Raw genomic sequence first — 25,434 nt, 5'->3', positions numbered from 1 at the left:
GTTTACCTCATGATACTCTAAAATGCCAACACACCTGCTATTAAGTTACTTCTCCAACCCACGAAGCCTATAACCTTAACCACTTCTTCCTTCCATCACCCCCTCCCAGCTTTCCCTAAGCAAGCAGAATCCATACAACTCAGAAGGCTCTCTCCAAAAGCTGCCCTTCCAGTTTTGCTCTTTCCTTGTACACTAGTGAAGAGTACTGAAAACTACCATCTACATCTGAAAATCCCTCTCCCAGTACAATTTTAATCTTGATCCTTGAGCTAGTCCAATCCCCCATCCTACATTCCCTTTTACTGTCTTGAAAACAACATTTTAGCTATTTATTCGGCCAAAGACAAGTGACCTGTAGAAGCTGGAGTTTAGATCTGTACTAAAATAACTAGTTATAGTATTTTTGATTTAGTAATGAAAATTAAAGCCAATTTAAGAAAACTAGCTTCACTGACTTCATTCAAATAGCAACAATTCAAAATGGGTATTTAAGTCAAAGCCAACACTATGAGATATTGCATAAAAGGAGGTTACTTACCATAACTGGAGGTTCTTTGAGATGTGTGGTCCCTATTTGGTTTTCAGACATGGATGTGTATGCGCACCATGCTGGAACTGTTTGTAGTAGTGTCCATTGACCCACGTGTCAGCCACGTGGTGCATCCAAGGCTTTAAGAAGCTGTGTGGGTTGACACCGCTCCAGGTCCCTCTTACCAGCAAGCAACAGAGCCTGCAGCAGAGGGGATGGAGGGCAGGTATTGAAATCCAAATAGGAATTACACATTTCAAAGAACCTCTAGTTATAAGAAGTAACCTCCTCTTTTTCAAGAGATGGTCCCTATATGGATTCCAGATGTGGGCGAGTAGCAAGCAGTGCTCAGCATGGAGATGGGTGTGAGGACTTGCAAGAAGTCAGTCTGTAGGACAGTATGGCCAACTGCGACACCCACCACTGCTGCTGAGGCGTTGGCATAGTGAGCAGTAAAGGTATGGATGGAGGACCATGTGGCTGCTTTACCTATGTCCTGCCATGGTACGTCCACGAGGAGGGCTGACAATGGCATGTGCCCGTATGGAGTGGGCTATGACTGCCAGGGGCAGAGGAATGTGAGAGAGTAGCATTCCTCAATGCAACTGGAGATCCATTTAGAGAGGCATTGTGAGGAGAGGGCCTGGCCCCAGTAGCACTCTGTGATGGTGAGGAAGAGTCTGGGTGAAGCACAGAAGGTGCAGGTGTGTTGGAGATAAAAGGCCAGCACCCAGTGGACATCCAGGGACTGCAACGTTCATGTTCTGGGGGCAGTGTGAGGTTTGGGGTAGAAGATTGGAAGGTGGATGCATTTGTTGAGGTGGAAAAGAGAGCCCACCTGGGGGAGAAATTTGGGGTGCAGGAACTGGGGGACTGTCTTTGCAGAAGAAAGTAAAGGGCAGGTGAGCCGTGATGGCCGCCAGTTCACTAAGCTTTCTCACCAAGGTGATGACCACCAAGATCACCACCTTCATAGAGAGATGGGCGAGAGGGCAGGCTGTGAGGGTTCAAAGGGTGGCTTAGTGCGGGCAGAGAGAATGAGATTCAGGTTTTAAGGGTTAGGTTTTTGTACCAACAGGAAGGTAGGCCATGAAGGAAACAGGCGGCGATTGGGTGAGTGAAGATGGAGGAACAGTCCACAGTGGGGGGTGGGAAGGCTCTGAGCATCACCACATGGATTCTGATGGAGGCGTGGGCAAGGCCTGATATCCTAAAGTGGCAAAAATAGTCTAAGAGGATGGGAATGGAGATGGAGTCCAGAGGGGAGTGGTGGTGATGCACCCAGGTGGTGAAGCATCACCATTTTGCTTGATAGCAGGCTCTGGTAGACTGCCATCTGCTGTGCATGCATGGGGGTGGAGCACTTCCTGTCTACACGCGAACCCCATCCAAATACCAAGCCATAAGTTGGAGTGTGCCTGGACTGGGGTGCCGCAGGCAGCCTTGTGCCTGTGTGAGTAGATCCGGGTCACGAAGAGGTCCCAGAGCAACATGCCCACTGGCAAAAGACCGAGTGAAGGGTGGAGCTCCCTCTCATGATTTTCATAGAAGGATCTGCTGAGCACATCCACCAGACAGTTGCAGGTGCCTGGGGAGATGCACAGTGTGGAGGATGACACTGTGCCTGAGGCACCAGTTCCAGAGGTGAATGGCATATACGCAGAGAGAGGAAGAGCAGGTGTCACCCTGCCTGTTGATATACATAACTGCCATCATGTTGTCAGACAGCAATTGAATGTGCTGGAATCTCATGAGGGGCAGGAACGCCCAACAGGCAAGGCAGGCAGCCTGCAATTCCAGTATGTTGACGTGCATCCATACCTCTCGTGGTGTCCATCAACCTTGGCCATCCAAATGAGCACCCCAACCAGCGAGGGAGGCGTCCGTGCTGAGAGGTGTGGGCAGTGAGATAAGTGAATGGGGTGCCAGCCAAGAATTTGGATGGGTTGGTCCACCATGTGAAAGAAGCCAGGACGGAAGGGGGGAGCAAGACCGGCTTACCCAAGTGGTCCAATTGTGGCTTGAAGACTGACTACAGCCACAGTTAGAGGTAGTGCATATGCATGAGGTGTTAGGGAAGTGCAAGCTGCCATGTGGCCAAGGAGGGAAAGACACCAGAGGATATGCATGTAAGTGTTGCAGCATAGCTGTGCAAAAAGAAAGTGAAGATGGCAAACGGTCTGTTGGGAGAAAGGCTCAGCCCATGAGAGTGTCCAGATGCGCCCTGATGAAGGCAAGTGTACGGATGGGGACGAGAACTGACCTGTCCTCTTTGATACAAATACCAAGGCCGGTGAGGGTCCAAATACTGGAGAGCAGGCAGTTGCACAACGGTGCAAAGAGGAGCCAGTCGTCCAGGTAAGGAAACATGGCAATACCAAAAGGGGAGGACCAAAAGGGGAGGACCCGGAACCAAACGATACCAAAAGGGGAGGACCCGGAACTGATCATGTTGATATGGAAATAGGCATCCTTCATATCAAGAACCATGAACCAGGCCCCATGGGGGACAGATGAAAGAATGAGAGGGAGTATGACCATCCGTAACCAGAATTTGTGTATGAATTTGTTTAGCGACCAGAGGTTCAGAATGGTGCAGCAGCCATCCCCCTTTTTCGGCACAAGGAAATAAGAGGACTAGAACCCATGGCCACAGTGAGGGACACATTCTAAGGTGCCCTTTTGGAGAAGGGTGTCTGCTTCCTCTTGGAGGAGGTCACGGTGGGAAAGATCCCCACGGCCACTAAGAGGTGGGCGATGAGAGGAAAACGAGGAACTCCATCAAGTACACCCCTGGTGGTTGATGTCCAGTACCCATCAATCGATGGTGATCTTGCCCCAATTGTGGGCAAACAGGACAAGACGGCCCCCAAAGATGATCTGGGGTGCTGTGGGAGAGGCAGGAGGTGGTTTGCAGGTCTCAAGGGAAGAGTCAAAACTGTGGTTTGGATGGACGGTGCAGAGGAGGCAAGGCAGAACAGCAAGATACTGGGTGCATGGACGACAAATCAACAGCTCCCATGGGTGCTGAAAATAGGGCTGGTAGGTGGCACAGGGACGGGGGAGGAAAGATGACCCCTGCTGCCTGCAGGTCGGAGCCAGGGTGTAAATACCAAGTGATCACAGAGTGGCACTGGAATCCTTGAGAGAGTAGAGGAATTCATCCGTCTCGTCACTAAAGCATTTTTGGTTGTCAAAGGGGAGGTCCTCAAGAGTGGTCTGGGCCTTCCTACAGAAGTCAAAGGATTGGAGCCAGGAATCCCAGCAGAGCATGACACCAATTGCCAGAGCATGGGACGCAGTATTAGCGGTGTCAACCATGGCTTGGAGGGCCACTTTGATGACAAGCTTGCCCTCGTCTAGCAATGTTGGGAAATTCTGCTGTTTCCTCTGTCAGGAGGAAGTTCTGGAACTCCACCAGCTTGGAGTTGGAGAAGAAATCTTCTTTTGCCGAGATGGCCTGGTAATTAGCGATACGGAAGTGCAGGCTCACCAAGGAATAAACTTTCCGACCCAGAAGGTCCAGTTTCTTTGCTGCCCAGTCATGGGGGGTGGCCTTCAGATGTTGCTTTCAGGCACGTTTGATCACGGTGTGGATCATGAACGAGTTGCAGGGCAGATGAATAAACAGGAAGTCCATACTCTCAGATGGGACGAGGTAACGCTGCTCAACGCAACGTGCTTCAGAGTAGAGGCACAGGAAGCCGGGGTGTGCCAGACAACCTGGGCTGGATGGAGGATGGCTTCATGGATAGGAAGGGCAGTCTGGGAAGGCCCTGGCAGTCGCAGAATATCAAGGAACGGGGCTTTTGCACGTCTTGGACTTCCTCCACCAGGAAGATGAGGGCTGCAGTCATGCACCAAAGCATGGTACTGGTTATGGTCATCCAGATGGGAAGAGGGAAAGTGGAAAAAACGTGTCGTCCAGAGACAACAAAGCCCCAGTGAGGATCAGCAGAATCGGAGCATCCTGTGGTTCATCAAACAGAGGTGGGTGCGGGCAGAGGATGGCAGGTAAGGTGGAAGTGGCGGCACTCCGCAGTCCCTGTAAGGGTCCCAAGCATGCCAATAGGGCCAAGCATACAAATCGCCGGTCAACAGCAGCCCCTGGGGAAAGCAGAACCACACTTCAGCGGGTTCATACGTGGGCCAGAAGGACAGCTGTTGCCTAGCATCCAGGCTGTAGGAGTCAGCAGGTGAGAATGAGGGGTCCAACTCAGAAAACCACTCAGACTCCAATGACAGGTCCAGTAGAGACAGAGCCGTTGGTACTGGCAGTGCCATTGGTGTGAGGCAGAACAGGGCGCTGCTCAGAGAGAAGACATTCATTTATCAAAGATGAAAGCCTAGAGATGTCCAGGGAACCAGAGTGCCAAGGAGACCCAGCATATGGCAGCATCAGCTCAGCCATAGACAGCATCAGAGACAGGTGGCCTGGTGTATATGGAACTGGGCATGAGAGTCCATAGGGGCCCAGCGGCATCAACAGTGACAGCAGTGAACCATTGGCCGTGGCTGAAGGCGGTGCCTGCAGGTCACGGTAGTGCTTCAAGTTAAGCTCCATGAGGGGCTTCTTAGGAGGCGAAGTGGCTGGGTCAATGCTCGACTTCTCACCGACCTGGCACAGCTCCAGGAGGCAATGGTGTGTTAGGGACAGTCCCCAACGGGGAGCCACCCTTATGCTCATGGCCATGCTTCTTATGTACATGGTGGGGCTTCTGTGGTTGCAGCAGTACTGCGGGTGCCACCCTATGGGAGGGTAGCCAGGGAAAGTGGAGTCGTTCACCGACAGTCATGTGCAGCACACTGGTGGATCCATTGGTCCCAGGTCTGATTGCACACATGGGCACATAGCCTCCTCCATCAGATATTTGTGGAGGCAATGTTCTCAAGCTTCCAGAGTCTGAGGCAAGAACGAGTGGTAGACGGAGCAGCAGGAGACAACTAGGCTTCACTGAGACAATATAGGCAACGTTCGTGCTTGTTGCTAAAGGAGAAGGAGCGCGGACACAAAGCACAGCTTTTAAAGCCAGCTTGGTAGGGCGTAGTCCCCAGGAGAGATGGAGAAGGTCATCCTGTGAGGGAAAAAAGTCCAACGGGGAAGCCTACCTAACGATGGGGTAGTTATACAAAATTAGAAAGCTATGTACAAAATAGCAGGAGCTTACTAAGAATGCTTTGTCCGTTAAGAGCACCGAGGTAGAGGGGGTTCCAACTCTGGCCAGGAGGCGATAAGAGGTAACTGGAATGGCATGGACCTGCACCTCTTAAAGCCTCGGACACACCATGTGGCCGACGCACATGTGGGTCAACGGACACTACTACACACAGTTCCGGCTCCAGCACATGGTGTGCATGCGCACCCACATCTAGAATCCATATAGTGACCATCAGTTGAAGAAGAAAATGAGGGTTCTATTGCAATATAAAGTTTTCCAAGTTACCGCAAACCCTGAATAAAAAAAACTCACAAACAGCAGCCAAGGAATCCTTCCAGACATGACATAAGCCAAAGCACAACATCCTAACAAAGATGTGCAAATTAATTTGAAGGCAACTGTTCATAGAATGTACTTAAGTAAAAAAGTGTATTTTCTCAGCCAACAATTTGTGAATTTAGAGACGACAACATCAATTTACTCAAAAAAATGTCAGTCTCTGCCTCACTGCTTCTGAAAGCTTTCCCGACATAGCTTTATCAAAGTATCTTGGGTCCTGCAGTATCCCAACAGTTACTTAAGTGTGAAACCCACAGACAGTTCTGGGAGTGCAACTTAATCCTGACCTATAGGCAACAAGCATACATGGAGTAGAACAACAAACTTATGTGTGACCAAGGATAGACTACATGAAAGATTTGAGTCCACATTAAATAGCCAGTTTAACTTCATATTTTGACTAACTGTTACTGATGTAGGTTTACCTCATTTTGTTTCTTTATAAATTTTTAAATACAGTTATAAATTGTATATACAATGTACTCTGGGCACATATACCAAAACTAAAAATCACAGCACTGAACACAAACCTAGAACTCAAACAAAGGACGTGTATTCTTCAATCAACTCTACTTAAATGACAGACTGCTGCCATATACGCTAGTTGAAGTTTCTTCACGAATTTTTGTCATCTACCCAATGTAGAACAAGTTGCAGTAATGCAGCATGGAGGTGATGAATGCAAGAGACTACAGCTAAGACAAAAAGAGGGAGTCTTCTCACTAGCATATAATGAAGATGGTGTGCTTTAGTGACTGCTGTTATTTGACTCTCCAGAATCAGTGAAGAGCCCTGTCTGACCAAGGCTGAATGCTATTCTAAGTGTTACAGGGCAAGTGCCTTCATTGACAACAAGGTGGCAATGTTTACAAGTTCCTCAAAACAGTTACTTATTAGCATAACTTCAGCCTCTCTTAGGCTTAATTTAAAACAACTGGTCTTCACAGACACTTCAATTCCCGCACTATCCACACAGTGAAATATATGAGACAGGAGTCTATACTAGATAAAAAAACATCAGCAGAACTATGTCTCATCAGCATATAGCTGGCATCTCTAGCCATACATCATAACCCTGTAAAAGTGAGGCTACACAGATAAGAACAGATTTGTGATAGGAATGAGCCCTGAGAGAGACTCCATATGCCAGGGCTTTGGCGGAGAAGCAGCAACAGCAACAAATCATACTTGAATTTTATAGCTATTACCTTAAAAAAGTGACCATAGAGGCAGACTTAGCATTTATGTACCTCTTAACATTTATCAGCTTTCACAATGAATTACCAATACAAATACAATAAAACCTGCCAAGAGTGACCACGCATGAGGGTTAGCAAAAGTGGTTGCTTGTGAGAGATGGTCTCTATTCAAAGGTTTGTACACCAGAAAAGTGGTGGTGTTCCATGGCCTCTGCAAGTAGTCACTCATGACAGGTGGTCTCTCTTCAGGAGGTGATCTCTAAGGCAGGTTTTATTATACATTAAATCAAACACTGCAGAGTAGAATAGAGATGTTTTCAGTAATCAGAAAAACATACATACCCAAAGACTAGCTTACTTCTTCCCTCTCCCCTCAAAAAACATGCAAGGTCAATTTTTCTCCATCACCATCCAAAGTTTTTATTCTTACAACTGAGAAAGAAATTGATGGTTGGAAATGTTTGTAGAAGACCTTTTCAACTCTCAATTCATGTTTCCCCTTCAATGTGAAAAACTTGTAATTCCTTAAATACGTAAGAGGACATCAGTTTATTCCCAGACATGTACTTTCAAATGTTATTTCTAAATGCAAGCATTTAATGTAATAGCTTTCTGTGCAAAGGGTAACATGTTTTATGTACCAATATAGAATACAGTGAACTTGCGACAATTGTTTATTACAATAAACAAACCATCTGAATACAGAATATTTATATTAACTGGAAAATGAATTAGTTATTTGGCAATACTTAAGCAACTTCCTTACCAAACTCAGACAGACAAGAATCACCTCTCCTAAGCCTGTTGAGAGAATGCCTACTGACATGACTATTTTAATTTAATGATTAAACTTAATTCATTTTTAAAGAGAACTATTATTTTGGGAGACTAAAACCTTATATAGAACATAAGGGTATTTGGATCCATTTGAAGCAGTATTTCAACTTCTCTTCAACACTGATGGAACTCAAAGGCCCTCAGAAAATGGACTGGGTATGAGAAAAATTTGAAACTAATTTTAGAGATGTTCTGAGAACTTCCTGCCACAAACATAAAATAACCATCAAGAAGAAAAGTTACAGCCTGCTGCATATGTTTTCACAGACTGCATATTCTGAACTAAAGATGCTGCCATGACCAACCCACAAAGATGTATGACAGTAGGTAGGACAATAGGTAGTTTTTTAATCTTCTCAGACTCCTGAGAGGGTTTTTTCCTCCATCAGTGAAACAAGGGAAGAATACAAAGTCTTTCTGAATTTAGCAACCAGCAGCATACTGTGCTCCCATCCTTCAACTATACAGAACCTTCCAGTTCAGAACTGTTTCTTCAGCATCCTGGGGAAGATGAAATTTGTAAAACCACTGCCAAGGAATTAGATTTAAAAATTTTTGTAATTATTTTAATGGGATGTTAAAATGTGCTTGTAATGTAAGATAGTAACAGTGTCTCCTGTTAATCACCAGATGGTTTATGTATTCCTGAATAGGCGACACACTGGTGGTGGTAAATAGAGAAAAGTAGGATTTAATTTGCAATTTAAGGTTCTTAATATTCATTCATTTCCCTGTCTCAAGAAAGCTCTCTGAACAGCTTCTTTCATGTAACTGAATTTAAATAATTTCTTTAGTTTCATAGGATTTAATTAAGACTACTTGCCATTGACTATTTATAAACTGTTTAGGCTATCCATGCTATACCCAACAGGATTCACCAACCGTTCCCTCACCCATCTTTACACTGTTTTAGTTATCTAGGATACAGTGAGGACATGTCTACACTATAGGGACTATAGTGGCATACCTACAGCACCATAGCTATGCCCATATAACCCCATAGTGTAGATGCAGGCTACAGTGATGGAAGGGATACCTCACAGTGCTGTAGGAACACCACCTCCCTGTAACAGTGACTAGGTTAATAGAAGAATGCTTCTGCATCTACACCAGGGGTTATGTCAGCATAGCTACAGAACTTGGGGGTGTAGGTTTTTCACATCCCTCAGTGGCGCAGCTATGTCAACCTAAGTTTTAAAGCGTAGACCAGGCCTTAGACAGGATCAACTACTTTGGAAATTTTGGGAAAAAAATACACTTTGGTCTTAACTCATCAAAAGAAGACTGACCCAAATAGAGATTGGCCTCCTTTAAAAGATATAATCTCTGATAAGAGCTCACCAGAGAGACAGACAGGACTGCAACTGAAGTAATTATTATTGCTTGTCTGTGTTTTGTTTTTACCTCTTTTCCTTTAATAAAATACTCAGTTGATTGTAATTATTTTGCTTGTTTTAACTGTGGGGTCTCCTAAGACATGGCAAAGAACCCCTTGTGACCAACTGTGGGGGACACCTCCCTGAACTGATATTAAGAGAGTCAACTGTTAAGATTGGCCTACCATTTCTTATTTTTCTCAACTATACATTTTACTAATTTGAGGGGATAAGATTACTTAGTGCTCAAAACCACCAACACCCATTCTACCCCAATATGAACAGTCTCTTAAAAACTGAATGGTCTATACTAGTTGTTTACTTACAGTAAAGCCATAGAAGATCTAGGAAACAAAAAACTGGTAACATCAGATTCTTAAAGTCCAAGGATAACACTCTTAGGGTAAAACAGACATTTTCTGTGTGAATGAGATTGCCTCTTGTTTGATCTTAACTGCTTTAAGGAGGTTAATTTAAGAAAATATTAATCTGATGTGGAAGTTATTGGAGATATGATTTTATAGAGCCCATCAACAAAGGCTGTTAGCAAGGTTTATGAGAACCACATTCATGGTTTGTATTGGTATTAGGACATTATGTAAAATACGAATTGAAGTTATGCCCTGCAACTTCCATTTGACTGAACAAATGTTTAGCATTATGAATTTATCAAAAAATTGTGCGTCTTGGTGGGAGAAGCTAATTATGTTACAGGACTGCAACAAGTACTTCTTCCAGGAGAAACTGCTCAGGGCTTTTTTATATTTTAAAGTTGTGCTTTGAAATGCACAAACTCTCTATAATTCAAACCTGTAGAAGTCAGCTTGTTTGTTTAAAATAATCAGGAGCTGGATTCCCAAGTCTAGCCAAACAGACATTTCAGCTAAATGGAGACAGACCCGTCACAGCATCTCCTCTAACCATAGTCTGCATGACAGCACCGTAGTTGATTAGTGTATCATATAATGTACACCAGTTCCAAAATAGGGATACTGTGACATCAATGTTAGAGGCTTGTGGTAGGAAATAGCACACAGTGCCTAAGTACACAGCTCTCAAATACATACCCTCCTGTGAAGCTCAGTTCCAGAATACGCTGACGGGCCTTGTTTAGAAGTAGCAAGATACTAGGGGACAAACTCTTACTGGAACAGAAATTACTACAGTTTGGACAGCTGGACTAGTGTGACTTTCCAGTGTCCACTCTTACATGAATGCCAAAGATAAAATGGAACAGTTTAACAGTCTGTGTGTTCAACTTTTAACCTTCCATTTGACACCAAAAAAGGAATAAATGCCTCTGCTTTTATATTTGGGGCATATGATTGATTGTACAGACCCCTGGGCTGATCACAAGTGACCCAGTTGTAGGGATTCTAGCAAGTTATTAAACCTCTCCAAAGGAAAAGAAAGTATACACTCTAGTTTCAGTGCCATACATTTAGATACACTGCATTAAAACACTTTGAAAAAAGTAGGATAGCTTGCTTCTAAATCAGTAAAGCATTCCTATAACATTCTGGAAACTAACTGAATTATCTGGTTACATACTCTGCTCTGTCAATCACCTGGCTTCAACTATAATAGAAAAGTATATTCTAGAACTAGTTTTAAAAGTGCAATTATGAAGTATAATTTATTGAAAAGAGTGTCTTCACGAAAGCCACAAGAATGGGTGAGGTCGATTTACAGCTGAAGGAAATCAGCCTGGTATAACAGCCATTTAAGTTTCTATCAGTAATAGTACCCTTAGAACATACCTACTAAAAGCTGCTATGTTCAGACCTTTTTAAGAAAAGATCCTCCAGGATTCAAATGCTGCATCATAAACACCACTCAAAATGATTCACCCATTTCCTTTATGGTCTGTCTTACACTTTCTTATGGGACTGAGGAACATCAGATATCACGAATGGTTCCCAATTTCAGGACTATGCTAAAAACAGAGCTGAAGAGGAAGTTCCTTCTTATTAAAGCCACAAATTTACACTGACTTGGTTAGGGAACCTCTGGAAGCGACCATCAGAGGTAGAAGTAAAAACAGGAACTGTATGATTTTGCTGAGGACAGAAAGGGTTAATTTAGAGAGTTTAATCTTGTACTAATTTCATGCAAGACCAGAGTTATAATCTACAAGAGAGGAAAAACTACCTACCCAGACTAAAATGTCCTTTTAAGGCACTCATTTGGAAAATCCCCGACTAAAGCAGGAACTTCAGGAACTTCTACAATTAGAAGCATGCGCACAGGAAAAAGGCCAAATTTAATTTTCAAAGATACCTGTCTACATAAAGTTGTAATTTTTCATTTCTAGAGATAGTTCTCCTTAGGAAAATAGCATGAAAAGGTTGTCTGAGCATTCTGATGAATTTTAATATGAATCTTGTTTCAGGGCCTCCAAAGATATGAGGTGTGGGTGTTTAATGAAAGCTATTCTCTCTGTACCTACAGTTGTATTCTTGGAATGAGGCAGGAACACCTACAGAAAGTCTATGGCCCAACCTCAGCATTTTAGGATTATGGTACTACATTGAAGTGACTACGCCAAAAAAAGGCACCCCAAAAGCAGTCAATCTGTTCCTTTCAGCTACCCAGTCTGGGGATTTCAGTAACAAAACAATTTAATTACTTATTTCTATTAGCACTGCAAAGCCAACAGCTATGTGAAAGCCAAGCACTCAAGCTGCCTTTTCTTCTGGCTCACACCACTGGAAGTGTTATCTTCCAACTGCAGGTCCAAATACTGCCTTCAGTTACACCTGTGCAGGCACAATGAAGACAGCAGGGTTGCACAGATTAATGTATTATTTATGACCAAAAAAAGATTTCTGAACACGGGTACCTAAAATTAGCCTCCTATCTCAAAACAGCCTGATTTTCAAAAGTGCTGAACACATGAAACTCCCATTAACTGCAAAGAAACAAATTACTCAGCCCTCTAAAGATCAGGCCACTTCTTTAAAGGTGCTTTAATACACATTTAGGAACCTTGCTTTAGGCACCTATATTAGTAAATTTTAGCCCAAGTTTTTAACAACTCAGTAGTCTCCATATGGTTTTGTTTATATAGCACAATCCAAAGCCCTTTGTTTTGCTTTCCCTCATCCAATCTCCAAATTTAAGCTTTTCTGTACAGGGAATTATTTGGTATGTGATACTTTTAGCACAGCTTTGGCTGCTGTAAAGTAATTTTTTGTAGTACTGCATACATGAAACTCAGGGCAGAATTGGTCCACACAATCTAATAGTTGTTAGTGGTGGTACATGAGCCAGAAAGAGCTCAAATTGAATCTTTGATCTCAGGCTGAGGTTACAGGTCTGGGTCTGGAATTGATAAGACATTTTGACTTGTAACCTAGACACACTTGATTGGAGTCATTAACACACAGGTCCCTATAAGACTGCTTTTAGAGTAGAATCAACTTCAAGAAGTGGCTGGTGGGCTCTTTTTCTCCCCATCACATCTTCAGGGAGTATCTTTCCCCCTCTGGTGCGAATGATATAGGGCTTATCATTTTTCCCCACTATAGGTGGATTCTCCGCCCTTTAGCTACATCTTTGCCTCTCTCCTCAATCAATGCAATATGGATAGCGGGGCTAATGGCAGATTTTTGAGGAGGGAGGGAGTTAGCTACAGGCCAGCCTACCTGTTCTGTATATTACCAATCATGTGGAATACTGCTCCCTTCTCCCCATCTCAGCCCTGATGGGAAGCTCCCCAGGCCACAGATCATATCTATCTGTGCATTTGTGAAGGCATAGCACAGATCTTGATTGGGGTACGGGGCATTATCACAACAAAAATGTAGGGGGCTAGAGGCAGAAACAGAAAGAGGAAGGCATGTAGCCATGCACCTTCTATCTGCTCTACAGAGTATCTGCTAATCGAATTATAGGCCGTCAAGTTCATTCTCCTCTCAATAAGCTGCTCAAAATCACCACCACTTAGATCTGGATTTGAAAACCCTGAAAAGTCAGCAGAATCTGTCAAGTTAAATACCCTTAAAGACTGCTCACACTGTTTATTTGCCTGGCCACTTACACCACCCACAGCTATTTTTAAGAAGCATTTTACAACCAGGCTTAACATTTCTGCTTGTCTAAAGTTAACACAACCAAACCATGTTAGTCAAACTAATTTTAAACATGATTCATGCCATCAGTTTCACTACTAGAGTGTAGCACAAGGACAAGTCTTCATTTCCACTAACCCAGAATTTACTTCACTAGTATGAGCCCTATTTAGGGAATGCTCTTATATCCATAAAACAATGGGTTAGTTTTAGTTCCCACTTACTGTTTTAGTTCCTCTGACAATGCCAAACAAAGCCAAAGAGCTACACTGGCTCCCCACCAACTAGGGAAATGGCCCACTTTTCACTGCTATCCCTCCATCCACAATCCTTCTCCATTCTGCTATTATAGCACCAAGACCCCTGGCTCTACACCAGAACAAAGACATTTATCTTCTATGCATGCAGTACTCTTCCATTAGTGGATCCTAGAGCATGAACTCTCAGGTCTTTAAACCAGATTTATTTTATTTAAAGTTGGTGATGAATATTTCAACAGGCTGTCTATAAAATGTAATCAAGTCTTACACAGTCAGTCCATGGTCTCCCACATGGAATACTGAAGCCTTCCAAATACATAAGGCCACTTTAGAGATGCAAAAACACTGCCTAACTTAATGAAACCTGGAGTACACAAAATGGACATGTGATGACAAACACGTAAAACACTTAATTGATGGCATATGGATGTTTAAGGTGAACAATACAATGCAGGAAGCTCAAGGGCAGAGTGTCCTTTGACATGTAACTGAATCCTCTAAGCAGCTGCAAGTTCTATTTCACAAACACAGAGTCTGCTACCTCTCTCTCAGCAGTATCCCTGAGTTCAAATTTTGCAAAGACTTCAACAGAAGATACCGAATGCTTGCATGCCTGCAATTCTAGCCCCAGGAGTCCTGCTCTCTTCTAAAGTAGCACGTGGGCTATTCCACTTGTTACACTGAACTAGGTTGCACAAATCTCAAATTTATTGGGAGGCGAGTGGGACAGAAACTAAGCCTTCATCTTGCAAAGTTATTTTTCCTGATCCTTATACCTTTGTAAGATTATTCCCACTTCTGCACAGCACTCATGTTTGTATTTGAAAGAAAAATAAATCAGTGCACACTTTTTAAAACATGGCTAATTTTCCTATAATTTCTGTACAACAAGATCACAAGTTAGTCTTAGGTAGTTCTGCTCCCGCTTCTTCCATCCTTAATTCTTACTGCCTATATAGCACAATGCAACTGAAGTTAATTTCATCCAAGTCCTTTTCTTTCCATCTCTTATTTAAAGTTGTTCACTGAGTTTTAGTTTGCTTTAAACTGACTGCCCTGACAATTTCTTGGTCCAATACAAAAAGGTGCCATCCAAGTTGCTTCACTCATCTCTTTCTACCAAAAAGTCTCAGTAATGACAGCATTCCTATTCCAGTTCCAGGCTTTCCTAAACAGAAATTGGGAATGGTGTCTCAACTGTACAGAACTGTGTGAAAGTTGTATGTTGTGGAGGATGTCCACTAGAGACCAGGATAGGACCAAATTTATTTCACTTTTCAAGATGTGCCCAAATGTAACCAATGCTAACACTGTGTATTCTCCACCTACCAACCAGCCACAGCTCCGAAGAGCGTTCCTCCACGACATTATACAAAACTGAACCTAGGTCTCCACAGCAAGAGCAGCTAGTGCACAGATCACACCTTAGTGGGAAAAGAATCATTCCTAGAATTTCTTCAGGAGGATATTTATGCACTTATCTAGATCTTGGAGAATAGCACTGCTTCCTCGATTATCTATTCTAGTGCTATTAGCTATAGCACAATCTACTTTAAAGGAACAACTATGTATTCTCATCCAAGAATTTGTAGGGTTTGGAAGAAATAGTTTAGAGGGTGAAATGAATGTCACATTAGCAACTAGCTTTAGGCCTGCAAGATGCAGACGTGTGTCCAATTTGTCCTCCTCCAATCCTATACGAAATAGCTTTGAAAAAAAGAGCAAAGAAGGTCAACATCAGTAGGTTAGTGATATTCTAGCACAACAAGGAGATCTTCAAAGAAAAAACATCTTGAATATCAGAAGCTTCCTCAGAGACCATCCCTGTTAAACTGGGTTCAATTAAATCAATCTTGTATATAGCACAGGGGATAAATGAGTGGCAAGCAGAGGACCAGAATAGTGACTAAGAGCTGATATGGAAAGGGGTGCCATATCTGGGGAGCAAAAAAAAAAAAGTCAGGAGAAAAACATTTCTGAAATAAGTTTGTGTTTAAAGGTCATAAATCCAAGACAGTTCAGCATGTGAAATCTTTCATTACTTGACAACTGGGGGCCTGGAAAACCAGTAAGTCTTTAAAAGTTACAGATAGGCACTAGTTGAGGAGTATGGCATAGAAGAATTACTGACAGGACTGCCACACAAGCAGAGCTTTTGTTTTCCTTTTTGTATTTTTAGATACCCCTTTAGGAATGAAATTATTTAAACCAAAGCCAGAAAGATATGCAGGAAGAGCAAACTAAGCATGCTTGCTGTCCACTCAGTGGCACACAGTAACTGAGAAACTAACAATAGCCTGAAGACAACTTGGGTTGGTGTCAAGTTTTCGTTGAATACTCATGCTTGTCCAAGTGGGTTACAGGTAAAACCCCATCTGAAGTGATCTTGTCCACTGGGTAAGAGTTATATTCCTACTTACCAGCTAATATGCTCTCTGTGCTTGGTTTGAAAGCACAGATGATGGGCTCCTCCTCCTCACTTGCTCTGACATGTGTTGGGCAATCAAGGGCTCGCCCAACTCTAGGGCTCCCTCCTCCACTTTCTAGAGTGGTTCTTGGCAATTGCTCATTCTATCTCCCTAACAATGCTTGAACTTGGAAAGCTTGGTAGGATGAATATCTGTGATCCTGTCTCAACTGGGCCACAGAAAGCAAGTTAGCCAGCAAATGAGAGCATGCCTTGCTGTGGATCAGTCTTACAGCACATACATGCTCGGTTCTGGAAAGCACCACTTAAGTGAGAACCCACACTAGGGGAGGAGAACAAGAGATTCCAGATTCAACTTGAAGAGGGAGCTTGAGGGCAAAAAAAGCAGGGGAAGAAGAAAAAAAACCTCTAATCTCTTCACCTACTCCCCATGAACAGAGCTTCTCAGGGAAGCCCTGCTCTAAATACTCTGCAATCAAGGGCTAAGTCCACAACCCCCTGCATAAATTGTGCATGGTGAGAATGAGAGTACAAGGAACACCAAGCTACAGCTGTATTAAGCTTGTTTATTGACATCTCCTCTCTCCAGCCCAGATGATGGCCATGGCTCTAGCAAACTGAGCTTTAACTTATATTGGCCAGTGAAACTCTGAGGGTCTGTAGGACTTCGAGACTGCACCTGATCAAATTATCCATGATGAATCTGGCTACCTGAGGCCTGCGTTTGAACTCTAACAAGAGAACAAATATTTCTGATTTAAGTACAGAGGGGGGCTGCTCTTGAAGTCCAATGGATAGCAACAGGCTTTTCCATTCTTGCCCTAGATTGGGACCAAAACTCCAAAGGAGATGTCCTGGTTAGCTGAAATGGCAACAGGGTTTCTGGTAAAAGCTAGGACTGGTACACAGAGCCACACTTTCATTACAGAAGATTAAATATGGAGGAATAAAGGAAAGAGCAGAGAGCTTTCCCATGCACCCGGTTGAGTTGATTGCTACCCAAAAACAACTTTCTGGAGAAAAGAACCAGAAATCACAGATGAGGCTCAAAAGTAGGTTCATATAAAATCCATGACGAAAACTACGTTCCAATTCCCTGAAGGTAATGGAGAGTTAGCTAGAGGGCAAGGTTATGCCACCCAGAAAGTGACACACCAATAAGAGGTCCCCTACTGATCAGATTTTATAAAATGGTTTAGCACAAAGACTTGAATCCTAAAAGAGCTAAGATCTAACTGCTGGCCACTGACCAAAGCCTTCTGCAGGATACTCAAGATGGGCCAGAATCCCAACTTAGCAGGAAATCCTTTACCTTGTTTCACACAATGGAAAAAAAACCCACGCCCTCTAATATAAAGCAACAGACATTTTTCAGGGATACAGCATGGTGTGGGGCCACCCAAATGCAAATCCCAAATTCCTGCAGCAATGTTCTATTATAAACTAGGCTGAGAGACGTAGGGCACTTAGTTTTGATATGGAAAATTTTGATGTAAGGGGGGAACTCTTAGCTATTAACTCTTAGCTATTGGGTGAACAGTAGTAGGTCTTCCTACCAACTCCACCAGGAAATTAGAATTAAAGAAGTCCCATGACAAGCAGTTTTCTCAGGGTATGTCTACACTGGAGCTGGAGGTGTAATTTCTATCTTAGATAGGCATACCCATGCTAGCTCAATCAGAGCTAGCAAAAACAGAAGCCTCCAACTCCAGTGTAGACCCTTAATACAAGTGAGAGGGGAGGAATGTGTAACCCAGTGGAAATTCCAAGGAATAATAATATTCATCCCAGGTCAGTGCTGCAGTGTCTGGGCCTGCTGGGTTTGGGTATCCACTGATAAGAGAACACTTGGTATTGAATTTCTTTGTAGTCAGGTCTACATGAGAAATTCCCCAATTTTTAGGGAGGTGCTGCAGGACTTGACTTTGGTAACTACTCTTGGAAGCACTAATATAAGCAGTCTGCTGTACAATTATGGTGACAGAACCTGTAGGACCTTACTGACAATTGCCAAGAGAACAAAAAGGCCAGGGTTCCCGCAGCAAGGCAGTACAAAAAAGCAACCCAGGTTGTTCAAAAATACAACTATAGCCACGATGTTGCATTTAACACAGGCATTCCCTATATTAGCCCATACACTTTGAAGATGTTTATATGGAGCCATCTCCCTTAGGAAACATGTTCACTGCACTGAGCAGGTCATCCAGGAGACCTTCTCAACCAGAGGCTCATATCCAAGACGGTGTGTATTCTGGCTCGGACCTAAGGGAATGCAGTAAGGGTGCTTTTTCCCCCTCTCCAATTTGCTACGAGACCAAGTAAATTAAACAAATCTAGCATCTCCTGCATTGCTTGGTTGACACAGTCTTGTGAGTGCCCAGATAAACCAGCCATTCAAATAAGGACACAAAAAACTCAGGGTCAGGGGGTGGGTGACTATTGCTACAGGACATTCATGAACACTTGCAGGCCAGATGACAGGCCAAACGTAAAAAAGATTAATTGGAAGCGCCATCATAAACCTCAGGTACTTCTGGTGGGTCTGAGTAATTGGGATGTGTAGGCAGGTGTCCTTGAATCCACCAATGGTAGGAAATCTCCTAGCTCCTTTGTTAGCAGGGGTTCAGAGAGATTCCATTTTGAACAAGGTTTTAATGAACTGATCCACCCACTTCAGATAAATACTTCACTGAAATGAAAATAAAATAGATGCCCTCCCCTCAGGAGGCTGAGGAGGGAAAAGATTGATAGAAGCATTACAGTCTGAGCATAATTTAGCAAAGAAGTCAGCAGGCACCAGGAGAGGCACAAGCAATTTCTGATCTGCCAGATAAGAGGAGGACTAAAAGGAAGTTCTGCAATATACATGCCTCAGCAAGTATGTGCTAGTATCTGGGACTCTGCTTACAACTCAGCATCAGTGGACACTTCCTCTTCCTCTTTACATCAAGGCTTACTGGAATGGTCACAAAAAATTGGGGAAAGGGCAGCAAAATCAACTTAGTAAAGTTCTCTAAGAGGCGTTCTAATTTACATTTAACAGGTGTCTAGCTGGAAACTGGCAAAATTTAGAAGCCAAGTTGAAATCTTTGATCCATTCAAGCACATCACAGATCAGGGGAGAGAGTGCTCATTAAGATGCCATAACACGTGGAAGCTCTGAAGCCCCTTTCTCCAAGTCTGAGACTGCCTCCAGGAGAGTCTCTTCCCATGGACAAGTTTTTCCCTTTCACGCAAGCTGAGCAGACTAGTTGTGTTAGTCATACAGCTTCAGCCACAGCCAAACTCCACTACTGTTTTGAGAGCCTCTACCCCTGTAGCTTAGTTTCTCCCTCTTTAGATAAACTGAGCAAAGAATCTTGTCCATCAACTCGAGACTTCACTTAGACACTGTGAGGCACTGAAGGTTTCTCTTAGTGAGAGCAGCAAAAACTTTAAGGCACCTAAACAAAAAAAATATTAGAGAGCATTGAAGTAGTTTGTCCTCCCCTCTTTTATTCGCCTTTTCTGGTTCAGCTGAGAGCAAGGCAGGAATAAGCACGGAAAAGCAGACAGCAGCCCTACAGAACTGGAAAATCCCAGATCATAATTGTACATCTTGCCTGTAAGATGCCTCCAACACCGCTATTGTAGAGGGGGGGTGGGGTAGGTTTTTTCCCACCTTCTTCAATTTGCCACCAATGCCAACCTAAGTACACTTCTTCCCCCACTACTCCTGCCTCTATGCTTTTTTCCATGCTCTCCCTCATGCACAGAATCCACTCCCAATCCTGGCTCACAAGCCACCATCCTTTCCCTGTTCAAATCCTTTCTAATGATTCACTACTATCATGATATCTATGAAAAAGATACTGCACATTATTTCTTCAGTGTTTCCCAGTCAATTTTGTCTTCTGACCATCCATCCTTTAGACTGCAAGGCATTAAGAGCATGGATTGTATGGGTGCTTCATCCAAAGTTAAGTATTTTATTGGTTCTTAAATCCTCACTCCATCTCCAAAGGCATATCACACAGTTAACAAAAAAACATATGAAAACTTATTGGGTTCTCACCAGCAGAGGAAGGAAATTATTTGTTGGCAAGCCAACCAACAAGGTTCTCTACTTGCAACTGGAAATTAATATATTTTTCAAAATCAGTCAAGATACAGACAAGTTGCAGCCCATGAAAGCTTATGCCTGCAGAAATTAAATTTGTTAGTCTTTAAAGTGCTACAGGACTCTCGGTTTGTTTGTTTTTTTAGTTCTCTGAGGGGTACTATCATGCGCCTCATTCTTATTTTTCTGAAGACTACTGTCTTGCAGTACGCTGAAGTAAGCAAGCAGAGTTCTCGTCCTCATGAGGAAGCCTTCAACTAGTTCACAACATTATACTTAAAAAAACAAAACCCACCATAGGAACTCAAATTAAATGTGTCAATCATTCTCAACTACTCAACATTACAATCTTGATTTGGTGCCAAAACTGGTGGCTCAAACTATTTAGATATCACCATCTGAATATCTGGGACAAAACCAAATCTCCCTAGTTGGTCCAAGCAGTGACACCTTTACAAACACTCCATTTGGCACCTTCGTTCACATCATTCTGTGAGGTGCTTACCTGTTGATTACGTAAAAGATTTTCAGTGGGCAATTATGGAAAGTGCCCCAACAGCAAAGGAGACAAAGGCAATTTAGGAGGTAGTAAACTATTAATTTATAATGGCTCATAAAAACAAACACATGAGGATCTGCATTGGCAGTCTGTTAATCCAGAGTTCCCTAGATTTGTGACCAAAGTTTGTTAACCCAGAGACTAAAACTTCAGACTACCCTTCCAAGACAAAAGCACAAAATTTTACTGGGCCAGAAAATATCATGTGATCTTGGAGTGAGTTTTATTTTGATATAGTATCTTGTTATGTAGTTTTACCTGAAAGTAGGATACCAACATATTCTGTGTGCTGAAAATCTGATTTCTAATAGTGTATTAAATCCTGTCGGTGACTGTCCTTTGAGCACTGTTCACACACTTCTAGCATTTCCGTAGGTTGGGCTAAGCAAACTAACTTCTACATTTCCACCTGAAGATCTGTCAGCGTGCCCTTTTTTGCTTCTTGCACTGTATGAAGCTATCCAGCTTCCTTTGTTAGCTGTAGCACCAGCTCTAGAATCAGCAAAGGGGTATGGGAAGACTTACGCTGGTCACTCGACGGTAGATCTGTGCAGCATTTTGGCACTCAGAATAAGGATATTCAGACGTGGCCATCTCAAGCATACACATTCCAAAAGCATACACATCAACGGATTCATCGTATTTCTCCTCATACATCTCGGGTGCCATGAACTCTGGGGTACCTTAAATTAAAAGAACGATTCAGACTCTAAATGTCTCAAAGCGAGCAGAGGCTGCTGGCGTTACTCACCGCAGAAGGAAGCGGATGGGTAGACCTGTGAGAGAAGAGAAAGTGGAGGCAAAAAGAAGAGGGAGGAAACCCTTAGTCATTCTGTTGCATCGAAGTACCCCAGGGGTTTCCCACCGCAAGGCTTTTGTAAGAAATGGAATCAGAAGGTCCATATGTTGACTGCTTTCCTCATACGTTACTCAACATAAAGACAGAAATGGGAAACTTTGGCTACAATAAAAATGGGATCAGGGATGATCCAATCAAATTGAAGACAAATGGAGAGAAAAAAGTAAAAGACTAGCAAGGCTGCAAACCAAATACTAGTGAGAGTTAGACACACTTACCTTTCTCCTCTCTAAGAAAGGAGGCAATGAGGCTCATTTCAACATACCCGTCTGCCCTCTGCTGCAAAAAAGTAGTACTGGTAAGAGCCCATAGCTAGTCTCTGACCTGTAACACTCCATTTACTTTCTAAAGTGGAACTGTTCAGAAAAGGCCTTGCAATGAAAAACCCATTCACTACAGATATAAAGCTTCACAAGGAATGAAAAAAAGTAATTTTCTGCAAAGGCCACTCACCAGAGCCCTTTTCTTCACATACTTACCTTCTCACCTGCAGTATATTTTATAGGCCTACTGCAGATACAGGCAATAGTGAGGAACATCCTACAGGCAAAAAATACTTAGAAATACAGAGAGATTGAGTTACAGCACAGAGTGTCAGATTCAACAAGTCCCAATTTAAAGAGTTTGCAGAAGATGCACTGCCCCCTAAAGCACTAATCACAGCACCCCCTCCACAAGTGAAGATCACCATATGATCAGGGGTCCTCCAACCCAGAGGTGCAAAGTATTTTTACTTGAAGCAGTGAATTATTTCCTGCAAGCGAACCAGATTTCAGACTGTTTGAAGATAGTCAACCTAACTTCCCTGATCCTTCCCCACAACCCATAAATCCAGAAGTCAATTATATCTGATTAACCAGTCTACCAATTGTTAGCAAGAACACAGAGTGTTAGGATTGAAGGTCTAAGCAGAAAACTAATACATGGCAAGGTGGTGTTTTGTAATGTAATTGTATATATTGCCATTGTATACTTTTCCACTTCTGTCAATATTTAAACAATAACCTGGTAAGGAAGCAGGAAATATTTTAATAGTGACAACATGCAAAACATCTGCAAACTTATATCAGCAATGTATTCAGGAGAACAGGTATAGGACCATTCAGCAATATTAGCTTGCTGTATTTTAATAAACCATACTGACACCAAATCAGTGTTAGCAGCACACTAAAAAGGACCACCTTGCTCCCTGGTTAGTCTGCATTATATTCAGACTATCAGAACAAAGTTGATAAAACCAATTTTCTAGGGTAGTCCAATGGTGTCAGTTTCCAAAGATCTCAAACTAAAATAGGGTACTTGACAATGTTAGATATGACAAGCCAGCTGATTTGGGTATGCGGCTAGATACTAACGGTAAGTATCAAGATATATTATTGATAGAATGGGGGAGGTATATCACCAAAACCCCTTTGTGTTCACCCATCAAACAAACTGGCAATAAACACAATTTCAAATTTAAATCAGTTTTATATCCCCCAATGCAGCTGCAGTGGTTTTATCAACTGTGTTCAGCTAAGCCCAGGGGGAGGGGGCAAGGTAATAAATCTATATTCCCAAAATACTTCCAAGGATTGTATCCAAATACTAGGAGCAAAGATACCAAAACCCTGCAACAAAAAATATTTAATTAGCATAGCAAAATGAGCCCCACAACTCAGAAGCAAAACAGGCATCACTTTTCTGATCTCAGATCAGGTATTTTAAGAAGAGTACTTGAGTGAAAGTTCTGCTGGGAGGGCCCAGTTTCCGAGTAAGTGGACTGGGTCTACCAGCCTCCAAAACAATAGCTGCTTACCTATCACACTTTTGGCAAAGGAAGCTCGTTTCAGGGTTGCCAGACCCAGGTCTCCTATCTTGACTGATCCAGTGGGGCCAGTGATGAAAATGTTGTCACATTTTAGGTCCCGGTGGATAATGGGAGGAGTGCGTGTGTGCAGAAACTGCAAGCCCTTCAATATCTGACGGCACCAACTTCGCAATACTTTGATTTTCATCACTTTAAACCTTTTCAAATACCTAAAAAAAAGAACAGTGAGAGTAAAAGGGAATACATATTCCATGTTCATTCATTAGGCTTTCACCATTAATTCTGTTCCTGTGTGAAAACAACTAATGCACAGTACTGAATCTAGTAATCTAGAAAATAGACTACAATTTGCATGTGGCCTATTTATATTTATATGACAATTTCAGTGCACTGGATGCTGTGGAACAGTATTGTTCCACTACAGAGTGTCAGCATTGAGCTGTAGGCTATGGAAGCAGCGAGTAGGTGTTTGGAGGTAGGCAGGACAGGAACAGTGAATCTCTGGTTCTGCAGATCCATAGATCATTCCCCTTTTTGGCAAGGGTGGATAGCAACAGCCATGACTCAAAGATATTTCATGCTGTCTTTTAGACAGCTGCATTAGTCTGGTCCTGCTGACAAACAGACTGATGCACTATCTGCAGTTCTTTTAAACTTTCAGAAGAGAAAAGTCACTAGTTAGATTTCAAGATTTCATAAATAGCTGGTTAAGTCTGCCTACATGGCAGTGTGGCCAGAGCCTTTAAGCAAGTTGCCAAATTGACTCCCATATACATCTTTTTAGTGGGCCTGAGGGCTGGGTTAGCCTATATAGTTACCTCAGCATTTTGCGATTTGATTTTGTTTACAACCCAGAAGGTGACTGCTTATGGTTCTGAAGGAAAAATGGAACTCCAATTCTACAGTTATAACAAATTACTGATATGACACAATATGACTTCAGACACAGATAGATGAAGTGTTCCAGAGGGGTAGCTGTTTTTAGCAAAACAGTGAGAGTCCTTTGGCACCTTCAAGACTAAAATTTATTTGGGCATAAGCTTTTGTGGGCATGTGACAAAGTGGGTTTCTGTTTCTCGCTGTTTAGATAGCTGAAGGTTTCACTTACTTTTATGATTTTCTTATCCTGGTTCTAAAGCCTCTTCTTTACAATTATTCCTTATTAAAACTGACATCTTCAATGCTGCACCACCTGCTCAGCGAAGTTATTCTCCCTCACCCCCATTTTTCATCTAATGTAGTGCTTAAATAGCTAGTTCTGTCCATTACCTTATATAAATATACCATTTCTGGACACAGCAGAGGAAAACACTTGAAAATGTCAACTCTGAATTAATAGAAGTTTTGTTGGGCGGTGAGTGACAGCTATGAAGTCACTGTAGCAATCACTCAGCTATTGAAATAGTAATCCAAGCAACTCAGCCAGTGACCCAAGGTACAGTTTTAACTTGCCTCAACTTGTTAGCAGTCCTCAAAGGTCTCATGAGATGCAAGACAGGGTTTGATCACGTAAAAACCTTAACTGAAAACACCATCTATACTCATTACATCAGAACTTTGGGAAGATGGAGGGACCCTTCAAGCCCAAAGGATGTATTTCACTGAATGAACAGTACAGATGCAACAAACCTATACCACTTTTCAGAGAAGACATGGAATAATCTCAAGTTTCTTGACACTGTTGCCTTTTGAAATCCACGTCTGAGGAGAAAGTCTAAATACAAGAGTCAGGCCAGAGATGGAACTTTTGTTTCAAGGCTTGTTAACAGGCTTCATCTGTGTCCACTTCTATACAGGTTTTTATACCAACTTCATCACTGTAGTTTCTGAACACATACCTGCATTAAGCAACATGACTAACATCTGTCATGTGTCGGTTGGTTATTCTCATCTTCTCCCCAGGTGGA

The 25,434-nt window shown here is 42.7% G+C and overlaps 1 protein-coding gene across 5 annotated transcripts in view; it reads right to left on the bottom strand.

Moving 5' to 3' along the window:
* WNK1 (WNK lysine deficient protein kinase 1) overlaps window positions 1–25,434 on the bottom strand; it is a 154,437-nt gene that overhangs the window by 79,343 nt on the left and 49,660 nt on the right. For all 5 annotated transcript variants that reach the window (XM_067536276.1, XM_067536277.1, XM_067536278.1 and 2 more), the window contains exons 3-4: window positions 23,516–23,736; window positions 21,384–21,541 (exon numbers count right to left, since the gene is read on the bottom strand). In XM_067536276.1, coding sequence (XP_067392377.1) covers window positions 21,384–21,541; window positions 23,516–23,736 — 379 coding nt within the window. The remainder of the gene's footprint in view (window positions 1–21,383; window positions 21,542–23,515; window positions 23,737–25,434) is intronic.

The sequence above is a fragment of the Emydura macquarii genome, unplaced genomic scaffold (genome assembly GCF_026122565.2).
Source record: "Emydura macquarii macquarii isolate MOO-44397 ecotype Brisbane River unplaced genomic scaffold, CSIRO-AGI_Emac_v2 contig_3530, whole genome shotgun sequence".
NCBI classification, from domain to species: Eukaryota; Metazoa; Chordata; order Testudines; family Chelidae; genus Emydura; species Emydura macquarii.
This window is presented reverse-complemented; position numbering and strand designations above follow the sequence as displayed.